We start from the raw sequence: 11,272 nt of genomic DNA, 5'->3' as shown, positions 1-11,272 counted from the left end.
GGCCGCGGCTACGGCGGGTGCCGCCCGCGAGAGGCCCCGCAGGCCGGCCAGGGAGGATCCGGATCCGGATCCGGATCCGGTCCCGGTCCCGGTCCCGGTCCCGGTCCCGGTCCCGGTCCCGGTCCCGGTCCCCTCCCTCGCCGCTCAGCCCCCCGCACTCACCCGCAGCCGCCGCCGCCGCCACTTCCCCGGTTACCGGGGCGGGGGGTGGGCACGGACGCGCCGACGTGCCCACGCACTGTGCGTGAGTGACGCGCGGCGGCCGCGCGTGCCCCGGCGCACGCGCACCGCCCGCAGGTGAAGCAGCGGGGAGTGAGGGCGGTGGCACCGGGCAAAGGCGGCAGCGGGACGGCGGCAGCGAAACCGAGAGACGGTAACGTCAGCGGCGGCCCCGGGACCGCGCTGCTTCCCCGGTGGTTCCAGGTTGGTTCTCGGGTGGTTCCCGCGCCGCAGGGCTGGGCTGGCCCCCCTCCGCCTACGCGTGTGTACCCGCACACCCCCGCACATGCGGCGGGGCCCGCACTGCGCAGGCGCCCCGGTACGGCGGGCGCGGAGCGGAGCGGAGCGGAGCGGAGGGCGGGGGCCGGGCCCGGGCCCGTGACTCAGGTAACGCGGCCCCGGCCCCCGCGGCCACGCCGGACGGGACACCCCGCTCCCACCTCCCCAGGCCTGCCGGGCGGGACTCGCTCGCTCCGGGCAGCTCGGTACCGGCAGGGTCCCCGGGAGGGGCAGCCCGGCGCGGAGGGCACCGGGCGTGCGCGGCCTGTGCCGCGCCCCGCGGGGCGGGAGGAGCTGGCGGCGGGGCCGGGGGTGTGAGAGGGGCTGCGGCAGGCAGATGGCGGATTTTATCTGATTTTATCTGGCTAACCTTGACTCGTGTTCCGGGAAGGAGCTGGGAGCGTCCCCGGAGCGGCGGGATAACGAGCACCCAGGGTGGTGTCCCCGCTTCGGGCGGGGGTCACGGTGAGGGCCCGACCTGCTGGGGACGGGCGCTTCTCCAAAATCTGCCACCGAGCTCGGGTCTGGGCTCGAGATCTACTGAGCTGGCCCGAGCTGCTGAACGCTCAGCACAGGCAGCAGCAGCAGCAGCGCTTGCCGTCGGATTGTTGAAGTAGTTTCTCTTGCCAATGGGGTCTGCGCAGCCGGTGTGGAGATGGGAGAATGAATCGCTTCCTCTTGCGAGGGAAAGTCGGTGGCGTGTGGGTCGTGCAGGGTCTGCCGAGGATGTTCTGCTTCCTGGAGTTTGAACTTGGAAGATTCTGACAGATTGCTGACCTAAGGGGGTGCTCCAGCTCGCACCCGCCTCTGGTTCAACTGTATCCTTCGAATTGGCCGTAGAAGTTTATTTTGCGTTAAACTCTTTGGAATTGTTGGGCCTTCTGAAGGTGGATGTGCTCAAATAGTCTTGGAGTTCTTAATGTGAAATGTTAAGAGTTTGGTCGAGCAGGTGGCTCTGTTGTTCTGTCATTTTTAACAGCGTGTAGATTCTATCCGATCGTAATAGTATTTTGGGGTTTTTTTCCTGCTTAAATTCACATAAAATTGTGATGTTCCCACACATTGTTCCAAATTCCTGGGCTCGGCCTTGCTGAACTTTCCATCCCGATTAAGGTTCTGTGACCATGTTCTGTGCGGGTTTTTGCTGGAATGAGGAGTGCTTGACAAAGGTGTTTATTTTAGTCGTCCTTGTCATTCATAGCAGTGGGTTCCCTGCATGAGGCACTCAGAGGAATGCTGGTCAAATTTAGAAACAAATCATTTCTATTCTAAGTTTGTGAGAGAACACTGTGATTAACATTCAGGTTCCCACTCGGATCTGGTTGCGGGAGGGAGTAAAATGAGCCTGACAGCAGAGCCTGATGCAGCTGATCCTCTGTGCCCGGTTGTGAAGTGCAGCCGGGGGGTTGTTGCTGCCTTTTTTGGACCTTGGAGAAGGTGCTCCAACCTGAAGGGGAGGTTGGGACTCTTTTGAACTCAAGCAGAAGAGACAGGAAGCTGAGGGCAAAACAAGGTGAACTGACAAACTCTGCAGGGATCTGGCAGATGTGGGGAGAGCTCTGGGCTCCTGAGCCCCAGTTTACTCCTTTGTTCTGGGGAGCAGTGCAGTATCTGTCCTCTTCCTTTTTTTTATTTTTTTATTTTTGCACAACTTCCAACAAAAGGTCTTTGTCTCTATGTAGAAATCATGATGGGACACTGTGGGAAGTCAGTTTTGAGTGTGCAGCCTAGAAAATCCCAGATGAGCACTTCTGGACTAGCAGAGGCTATCAGGGCATTGCTGTTTAAATGAATCAAGTGCATTTTAAGATTTACTGCTGCTGTTACACATTCAGTGCTCCGACTGTGCCCACTTGCTAATTAATAACAACTGTAGACACAGAATGTGGTTTTGGAAGTGAGCTGGCAGAGCTGGCTGGGAGATGCTATTGGAGAGTCAGTTTTGTAGCAGAGCATCCCTGCTTTCCATCTCAGCTCATTTGAACAGTGTGGCCAGATGTGAATTTGCTGCTGCCGCCAGCAACAGAGTCCAGAACCTCTCCTTCAGAGTTATTTTATTCTTGTACCAGTAGTCACTTTCTTTATAGAGAAGATGGCAAGATCAGGCACGGGTTTATTTCTCTTTCTGCTCCGACTGGTAGTGTTTTCAAATTGTGCATTGTGGGTTGGAGGTTACTGGAGGTGTGATGTAACAGAATTGCAATTATATAATTTTTTTTTCCAGTGAAAATGAAGAATTTCTATATTTTTATCGCTGTCCTGTTCATCCCATGGAGCTTTTCTTTGGCAAAGTATGATGAATTTGAGGATGGAGATGACATTATGGAATATGATGATAATGACTTTGCTGAATTTGAAGATGTGAGTGAAGATACAGTCACTGAGTCTCCTCAGAGGATCATCACTACTGAAGATGATGAAGAAGAAGCCACTGTAGAGCTTGAAGGTCAGGATGAAAATCAGGAAGACTTTGATGATGCAGACACACAGGTAAGCCTTGCCTCATTCCTCGACGTGTTTCCTAATAGTGTCTCTGCACCTTTCTTTCTCTTTTTGGATTTTACTTGCTGGGCTTTAGATTTTCATGCTGTTTGTGATTTCATCCTTTAGGAAGGTGACACCGAGAGTGAGCCATACGATGATGAGGAGTTTGAAGGGTATGAAGAGAAACCAGATGCATCTCATAGCAAAAATAAAGACCCCATAACAATAGTTAATGTAGGTATAACTGTTGATCCAATGTCTGTTTGGAGTTTCATCACTTATTTTCCTAAGACAGTATGCTAGGAATGTCACTGGGGTACTAAACAATGAACACTGTGTGTTTTTAGCTTTTTGTCTGTGGCTTAAGTGTCAGATTAGAACTGGTCAACTCTGTTGGTTTTTGAAGCCAATCTCTCAGCACACCCTGCATCACCTTTTTGCCTCCCAAAATAGTCTTTCACAGAATGATCAGGTGCTCAAGGTCTGCATTTTTATTACCCCTGAGATCACTTTTTAGGTATTATAGCTGACCTTGGCAGTGAAAATTAATATTTGGGTACTTTTATGACTCAAGGGTGGTACAGTGATAGCAGAATGGCTAATTAGCCTCTGAGGTGGCAAGGTGTGGAAGGCTTCCCTGCTGCCCCATGGAGTCTGCGGCTCTTGCTGGCATCCTGAGAATGTTCTTGGGCATTGGGTGTTTGGATTTGCAAAGAAGTTACATGATCAGATAATGCTGTGATGGACAGGATATCAAGCTCAAATGCTCAGTGAATAGAAGTGCTGGACTGTTTACTCTGAGGGATGTGTGCTGGCCCAGGCTCACTTGGAAGTGAGCACTTCTTTTGTATTAAGCAGGTATTTTGAGAATGCTGTTATCAGTTGTTTCCTGTATGATTACTGTGCCCCAGTAAGCCAAGTGCTTTATGTTGGCTTAGCTCTCTCCTGTTGCCGTTGTGGAGCTTATTGCTGTGTTGGGGATGGAACTTCTCCACTACTCAAATTTCCCAAATTTTTGTGTGTATAAAATCCGCTTGTTCAATATGTAAATCACAGTTTCTGTTCCCTTACACAGGTCCCTGCTCACCTTCAAAACAGCTGGGAGAGTTATTACATGGAGATCCTGATGGTAACAGGTCTCCTGGCTTACATCATGAACTACATCATTGGGAAGAACAAAAACAACCGCCTGGCTCATGCTTGGTTCAACACTCACAGGGAGCTGCTAGAAAGTAACTTTGCTCTTGTTGGTGAGTTCCATAACAACAAGGATCCGGTTTTAGTATTTGACTAAACCCGGGTTTAATCTGGTATTTAGGCTGTAGAGAATCCTTCTCTGTACTGTGGTATCGTGAGCTGCAAGCCTTCTGCTGAACTATGGTGTCTCAGTTTGTGAGTTTAGAATGCAGTTCTTTCACTGTTGTTTTCCTCAGGGGATGATGGCACTAATAAAGAAGCTACAAGCACTGGGAAACTAAATCAAGAAAATGAACACATATATAACTTGTGGTGCTCTGGAAGGGTGTGCTGTGAAGGAATGCTCATCCAGTTAAAGGTAAGAATGAGGGAGTTTGTGGTGCTGTTTACGTGTCACCAGTTGTCAGGTTCTAGAGGCTTTCCCATTCCTCTGTGGGCAACATGGAATCCCAGCCTGGCATTTGTGCTCACATTCAGACACAGAGTTCTGAGTACACACACATGAGGAAAAACTGGTCATCTGAAGGTCTGTACAGACCTGTATTCTGCCCCTTAAAGTTGGCACCAAAGAGCAAGTGCTTGCAGGAAGACTATAAAAACCAGAGGTGTAGTGTGAACAGAGGTAACTGTAGGCTGAAGAGCCCATTTGCCACTTAGAGGGATAAACGGACCAGCAGGAATTCCAAGGAAGTACAGCAAAGACAAATACGAAGCCCTGGACCTGTGTTGGAACATTCCCACAGTTCATGTTCTGACTTGAGGGAACAAAGGCCTGAGAAACTCCTCCAATGCAGAAAGGGCCTGCTTTTGAGCTGTACTGGTCACGCAGGGAAAACTCAGCTTAGGTATTAGGAAGGAGTTTGTTACTGTTGTCTATTCAGCTGTTTTCTGTGTTTACCACCTTGTGTTTTTAGTTTCTCAAGAGACAGGACCTGCTGAATGTCCTGGCACGCATGATGAGGCCGGCGTCAGACCAAGTGGTGCGTACTCAGCCCTTCAGATTAGCTCTGATAAACTCTTGCATTCCTTCGGTTCCGCTCTGCTGCTTTTGATTGTTCCAGGTGATTTCTGTAGTATTCCATATCTTCCAGTTCAGTAACTATTGAAACAACCTCTAAGAATTGTTTGTATTTCTTTCCTGCCTGTGAAATGCAAACTGCTGATGACTGGAAGTTGCTTTATCTGTGGATTTTATTATTTGAGTGGTTTTGTGAGTCTATCACGATTCAAGACATCATATTGATAAAAAGTGGTTTTACAGTCTGATATGCTTAGTGATTGTTCATCTGTCTGTTCAGTCTGCCTGAATAGGACTGCTTAAACCCATATGTTGGTCTGGATATTATATTAATGTTACCTTTTGCCTTCCAACTTGCTCTTAGAGAGCATAAGTGCCAGGAGAGGTTACATTTGGAAGAACAGTGACTGTGTGCACTGTGAATACTCTTCCCATGCATCTGTAATTGTATTTACTTACATCAAAATATTTAATTGCAAATTATTTTTACAACTCTGCTGTTCTAGTCACTGTCATTATAACACAATACTGAACGGTGGGCTCAGTCTAATTAAAAAGCTTCCTTACTTTAAGACATACTGAAAAGCTTTAAATCAACCACCTTTTTGTTAGCTGTGTCTGTCCGTGCTTAGTCCTTGTTCTTAGGAATCAAAGTATCAGACAAACACTGAAATCTGTCCAGGGCTAATAACATTCTGTCTCACAGCAAATAAAAGTGACAATGAATGATGAAGATATGGACACGTATGTGTTTGCTGTTGGAACCAGAAAAGCACTGGTGAGACTTCAGAAAGAGATGCAGGACCTGGTATGTACATGCACATTGATAAATAATAGCATATAAGAATCTAATCTGCATATTCATTGTTTTCTTGGGAACAGCTGAAAACCTGTGACTGACCTGTTGGAATTTGGGTGGAAAAGATATTTACAGATAAAAGTCTAATGGAATCAACCACCACAAGTGCTCCCCCCATCAGACCTGCAGGGAAAGAGAGGCAGTGGAAAGCAGCTTACACCTTTCTTTTGGGGTATAGTTGGTTTAAGAGAGGCTGCAGATTTTTGTCAGCAAACATGAGTGTCACTTCACCTCATTTCATTTGCACAAAAGACATCTTCAAGGATTGAAAAGTAAACTTAATTAGTGATATGTGATTTGGAAAATTTAGGTTTAAGTCATCTGTTTTCACATGATCCGAAATTAAAACTTTCCATATGTTCAAGCCATGAAAAGAACTGCAGAGCTTGCAAAGAATCCAGTGATAACAAGTAATGTTAAAAAAATCTTTTCTCTCAAGTAACGGCATGTGTGGTTGGTAGGATGCCAGTTTTTGTTCTGTTACCAAACAATGTAAGCAAAATGCCTTAATCCACTTTGAACACTCCAGTATGTATGTATTAGAATTGTTTTATCTTCTTCCTTAAAATGCTGACTTCTGAAGGAAAATACTAGCTTAAAGACTGTTGATGCTGTGTGCTTTACTTTGTTTGAAATGTCCCCAGCCAGGATGAGTGAATGAGTGTATTTTTTATTGTTTCTTTTCAGGTACTTTTGAAGGTCCCTCTGTTCCAGAACAGTTCAGTCTGATAAGATATTTACAGGCTTGTGTTAATTTTTCTTTCACATTGTTCTCTTTGAAACAGAGTGAGTTCTGCAGTGATAAACCTAAGTCTGGTGCAAAATATGGGCTTCCAGATTCGCTGGCTATCTTGTCAGAGATGGGAGAGGTCACGGAGGGAATGATGGACGCTAAGGTAAACTCGAATGGATTAACACAAATACTCCTTGGTAATCCTGGCATTTACAACTTGTATGTTCTAAAAAAGTTAAAGGGGAAAGTTCATGTCTTTGTCAGTGTCACTGTGGCAAGCGGGGCACAGCAATTTCCTGAATGTTATATAGAACCATAGAATGGTTTTGGTTGGAAGGGACCTTAAAAATCATCCAGTCCTACCCCCGTGCCATGGGCAGGGAACCTGGAAAACCCCTGTGGAGTGGGTAGGCTGCAGCTGGATTGGTGTTGGGAAAAACTAACGCCTGTTTCTCTTCCAGATGATCCATTTCCTCACACACTACGCTGACAAGATTGACTCTGTCCAATTCTCGGACCAGTTCTCCGGTCCAAAACTTATGCAAGAGTACGTACAAAGGCCGAGCTCTCTTGGGGCTGATTGTCAGCTGTGCCTCAGCAATACACAGGCAGCAGCTCTGCTGTTTCCCTGAGCCTCCTAGTCCAGAGGTGCTTTCAGGGGCTGCTTCTGAATCGCCAAGTGGTGGGTGATGTGTCTTATCTGAATTCCCACGTAGGTTTTTGCACATGCCTGTGTATTATGCTCACAGGCAAATAAATAAATGAACGTAAAGGGACATATTTTGGTTTAATTATAAGACAGTTTATGTGTATACCTTGTACTAAAATTGTTGAGGATCTGTGAAATGTAGGCCTGAGATTTTCACATTAGAATACTGTGGGATTTTGGGCTGTGAATACTCAAACTCTTGAGAAAATATTTTGTTCTCCTAAAATATTTAGACATCTTTAGTGGTATAAGAACAAGGGGGTGTGTGAAGCTGAATGTAATTCAAAATATACAGGCCTTCTTAGTGCTTGCATGCCCTCTTGACATTTAGAGGGGCTGGTGCTGTATGTTTTCACACTCATGCCTTTTCTCTGCAGGCTTTTGGGTAAAACACTTCTGGAATCTGATTAGTTTGAAACTTAACTTTGGATTATAGCCAGGCTTTTAATGTTTATTTTATTCAACTACCTTCCAAGTGTCTTTCGGTTCTTGATGGTTTTTCAGACCAATGTTAGTTACTTTGTATTTTCCTCACTTTTTTCAAACACTTGTTTCTTTCCTCCAGGGAGGGCCAGCTTACAAAACTGCCCGAAACTAAAAAGACACTTTTGTTTACATTTAATGGTAAGGACTCTGTTGTCTCTGTGTGTGTCAAGGGGGGAGTGTATGGCTTTATTTGAGTAAGTCACATGCTCAGGATCTGTCACCTGTGGAAGAGAATGTGTGATGAGTGACTTCAGTGCATGTAGCAGGATCACTGATTGATAAAACAAAAGGCAGCAATACACTGGGGACTGAGCTAATAACATGTCATGATAACAGGACACTCAGTCTTGCTCTTGACCTCAGCTCACACTCCTGTCTCTCAGGGTGGCTTGTTTTTAAACCACAAGCCTTGCAGTTTGAACTTGCACAGGCTCAGTTGGTTTACCCTGGTTTGAAATAAAAGAATTGGGAGAATTCTAGAAAAGAATAGATCTTCAAATCTCTTCAAAATTGAAGCCTATAGCTCTAAATGAAGGTTCCTAAAGAGCAGGATAAGAGCATCTTTATTTCATGAACAGTGTGAGCCATAAGGGAAGAGCATCACAGCAAGCAGACGAGTACTGCCAGTCTGTGTGAATGAACAAGGAACTCTTTATTTCAGTGCCTGGTTCAGGCAACACTTCCCCAAAGGACATGGAGTCTTTGCTGCCTCTGATGAGCATGGTTATCTACTCCATTGACAAAGCAAAGAAGTTCCGGCTGAACAGAGAAGTAAGTAGTGTCTGGTTTTCTGTCTTCTGACATCGTATGGGATTGGAACCGTTACCACTGGGTCCTTATGGATCCACTGGATCCTTATGTTTCTGGTACGACTGGTAGAGATCCTGCATCCTGCTTGTGGGGAAAACAGTGCAAACTGTGTTTGCTGTTCTCTGTGCAAAGGGTAAACAAAAAGCTGACAAGAACAGGGCTCGGGTGGAAGAGAACTTCCTCAAGCTGACTCACGTGCAGAGACAGGAGGCTGCCCAGTCCCGCCGGGAGGAGAAGAAACGGGCGGAGAAGGAGCGAATCATGAACGAAGAGGATCCTGAGAAACAGCGTCGGCTGGAGGTGAGGGGATGTTCACACTGGTATAGGCTGCTGGCAGATCCCTCCTAGGAGATCTCCAGGGCTGCCTGTAGGTGTAGTAGCAGTGGCAAGTTTGATTTCTGTTTGCTGCTCCTTTCTGAAACGCATGAAGGCTCCCAGTGAGCTGTGAACCCAGTGCTGGAGGCTTTGTTTGGTTCTGAAATGATCTGTGCCTGTGCTCATTCGGATCCCTGTCCTTGCCTACAGGAAGCTGCTCTGCGGCGTGAGCAGAAGAAGCTTGAGAAGAAGCAGATGAAGATGAAGCAAATCAAAGTGAAAGCCATGTGACTGTGCTGTGAGAAGTGTCTCGGTGCCACCTGTGGAACTGTAATTCACAGGGTACAAAGACCTACGTAACTCCATAATCCTCTGATTCCTTGAACACTAGTAACCATCAAGAGAAAAGTTCTTGCATTGGTGTTACTTATTTAAGTATTACAGCAAAATGTGTGGAGAGCTTTGTCTCGGCAGTTCTGTTCCAGGTGGTACAAAGTTTTGCTACTTGTCTGTTAAAAAAAAAAATTGCAATATTCTTGAATGCTTTTTGTCATTTGTTCTTTAAAAACAGAAGATTGTAAACCTGTCCATGTGTGCTGGTAACATATTCATGCTTTGGTTTTAAAATTTGATTTTAGTTATTGTGAGGGAAAAGGGAAAAACTTAGGGGGAGGCAAACTGCACAATAAACATTTACTGTGTGCATTTATTTGCATCAAGGCACAACACTTAGAGCCTTCCATACATGGTATGGATTCTTCAGGGATTTAAGCCCAGTAGAACAGAAGTTCTAACAGAAGTAGAAGATTTTTTTATCTTCATTTTTTTTTTACAAACAAAAGCCTGAGGCAGTATTACATCACCTGTGGGCATGATTGGCTTATGTGTAAAACACAGAGATGGTTAGAACCAAGGGAATGGAATACATGGACAGTTTCCTACTTGTGTGTTTGGATGCTGCAGACTTAACTCAATGTGGAATCTTCGAAGTCAGCACAGTGTTCCTTCAGGAGGGAGTGCATGGTGAGTCAGCAGTTCAGCCAGCTTTCCTTCAGTATTTTTAACAGTTCAAGTTTGCCTCAACCCCTTCTCTCCTGATCTCAGCAGCTGCTGCCCAGTTCACTTCAGCCAGGAGCCAGATCTAGTGGAGTACCTGCAATTCCTGATCTCCCCAAGCCAGAGGATATTCGTGCTGTTCATCTGGTCAGTGATCTCTTCAGGGTTTTGAATCTAAATGAGAAGAATGAAGTGAATGCCCTGTGCAAGCACTTCGCTGGGAGAGCTCTGCATTTTATAAATGCTTCCTGTCCAGAAGGCATTTTATTGTTGCTTGTAACAGACTTTTAACAGTTTTGTGGGGAAACAACGTCCTGCATTTTCTTGTTCAATGCTTCATGGAAACTTGGTTCTGAGGCAATAAGAATTAGCTGCTGTTGAAACAGCAATTGCTTAAACTCCTTGTTCCAGCATGGGATACTTCACCCTGATTGAAATGCAAATGTCTGTAACCTGATACATGCAAATACATTAATTTTATAATGGTTGGTAAAATTATTTGAAACCAAAACTAATGTAGATTATGTGAAATTTTAGCACTATTTAGCTTTAAAGATTAATATGTTATTGTTTCACAGAGTTCTTTGAAAGGAAATACTAGTTTGTGCTCTTTTGAGTAAGCGGACAGCTTTCCCGAAGTCCCATCCAGTTGTGGGCCATGGCAGCTAATTTTGTAATACGAACATTCAAATGAACAGTCTAATGAAGAGTAAAATATAATTGAAACACTCCTGCTTTACTTGGCTTGTCTCAGTGTTCCTTTCATTTAGCAGCCTCTGAAAGCTTCCTTTGTCCTGGTGAGTTTTGGCGAAGGCTGGAAGCAGCAGGAGGAGCTGGTGCTGCTGGGGAAGGCTGCAGGAGGAGCCGGTTCCTGCTGGGGAAGGCTGCAGGAGGAGCCGGTTCCTGCTGGGGAAGGCTGCAGGAGGAGCCGGTTCCTGCTGGGGAAGGCTGCAGGAGGAGCCGGTTCCTGCTGGGGAAGGCTGCAGGAGGAGCCGGTTCCTGCTGGGGAAGGCTGCAGGAGGAGCCGGTTCCTGCTGGGGAAGGCTGCAGAAGCTGTAAGCAGCAGGAGGAGCTGGTTCCTGCTGGGGAAGGCTGCAGGAAGAGCTG

The 11,272-nt window shown here is 46.3% G+C and overlaps 1 protein-coding gene across 2 annotated transcripts; it reads left to right on the top strand.

Annotated features, from left to right (window-relative positions):
* Positions 1-348: 348 nt before the first annotated feature.
* CCDC47 (coiled-coil domain containing 47) lies at positions 349-10,904 on the top strand. Of its 2 annotated transcripts, none has more exons than XM_068211934.1 (13): positions 349-373; positions 2,723-2,988; positions 3,109-3,216; positions 4,058-4,232; positions 4,416-4,537; positions 5,094-5,159; positions 5,904-6,005; positions 6,842-6,952; positions 7,251-7,336; positions 8,064-8,122; positions 8,646-8,755; positions 8,927-9,094; positions 9,320-10,904. In XM_068211934.1, exons 2-13 carry the CDS (start codon positions 2,728-2,730, stop codon positions 9,398-9,400), a joined length of 1,449 nt encoding a protein of 482 aa, XP_068068035.1. In that variant the 5' UTR covers positions 349-373; positions 2,723-2,727; the 3' UTR covers positions 9,401-10,904. The 2 variants fall into 2 exon arrangements, with proteins under 2 accessions (XP_068068035.1, XP_068068034.1); XM_068211933.1 differs by lacking the exon at positions 349-373 and adding an exon at positions 497-606.
* The last annotated feature ends 368 nt before the right edge of the window (positions 10,905-11,272 follow it).

Source organism: Anomalospiza imberbis, chromosome 22 (genome assembly GCF_031753505.1).
Source record: "Anomalospiza imberbis isolate Cuckoo-Finch-1a 21T00152 chromosome 22, ASM3175350v1, whole genome shotgun sequence".
Lineage (NCBI taxonomy): Eukaryota > Metazoa > Chordata > Aves > Passeriformes > Viduidae > Anomalospiza > Anomalospiza imberbis.
Note: the sequence above shows the minus strand (reverse complement) of the source record. Positions and strands in the feature narration are given on the sequence as shown.

Coding starts and splice junctions, on each gene's coding strand:
- CCDC47 (XM_068211934.1), top strand. CDS start 2,728: ATGAAGAATTTCTATATTTTTATCGCTGTCCTGTTCATCCCATGGAGC. Junction 4,538..5,093: donor GAATGCTCATCCAGTTAAAG/GTAAGAATGAGG, acceptor TTGTGTTTTTAG/TTTCTCAAGAGACAGGACCT. Junction 8,123..8,645: donor ACTTTTGTTTACATTTAATG/GTAAGGACTCTG, acceptor TCTTTATTTCAG/TGCCTGGTTCAGGCAACACT.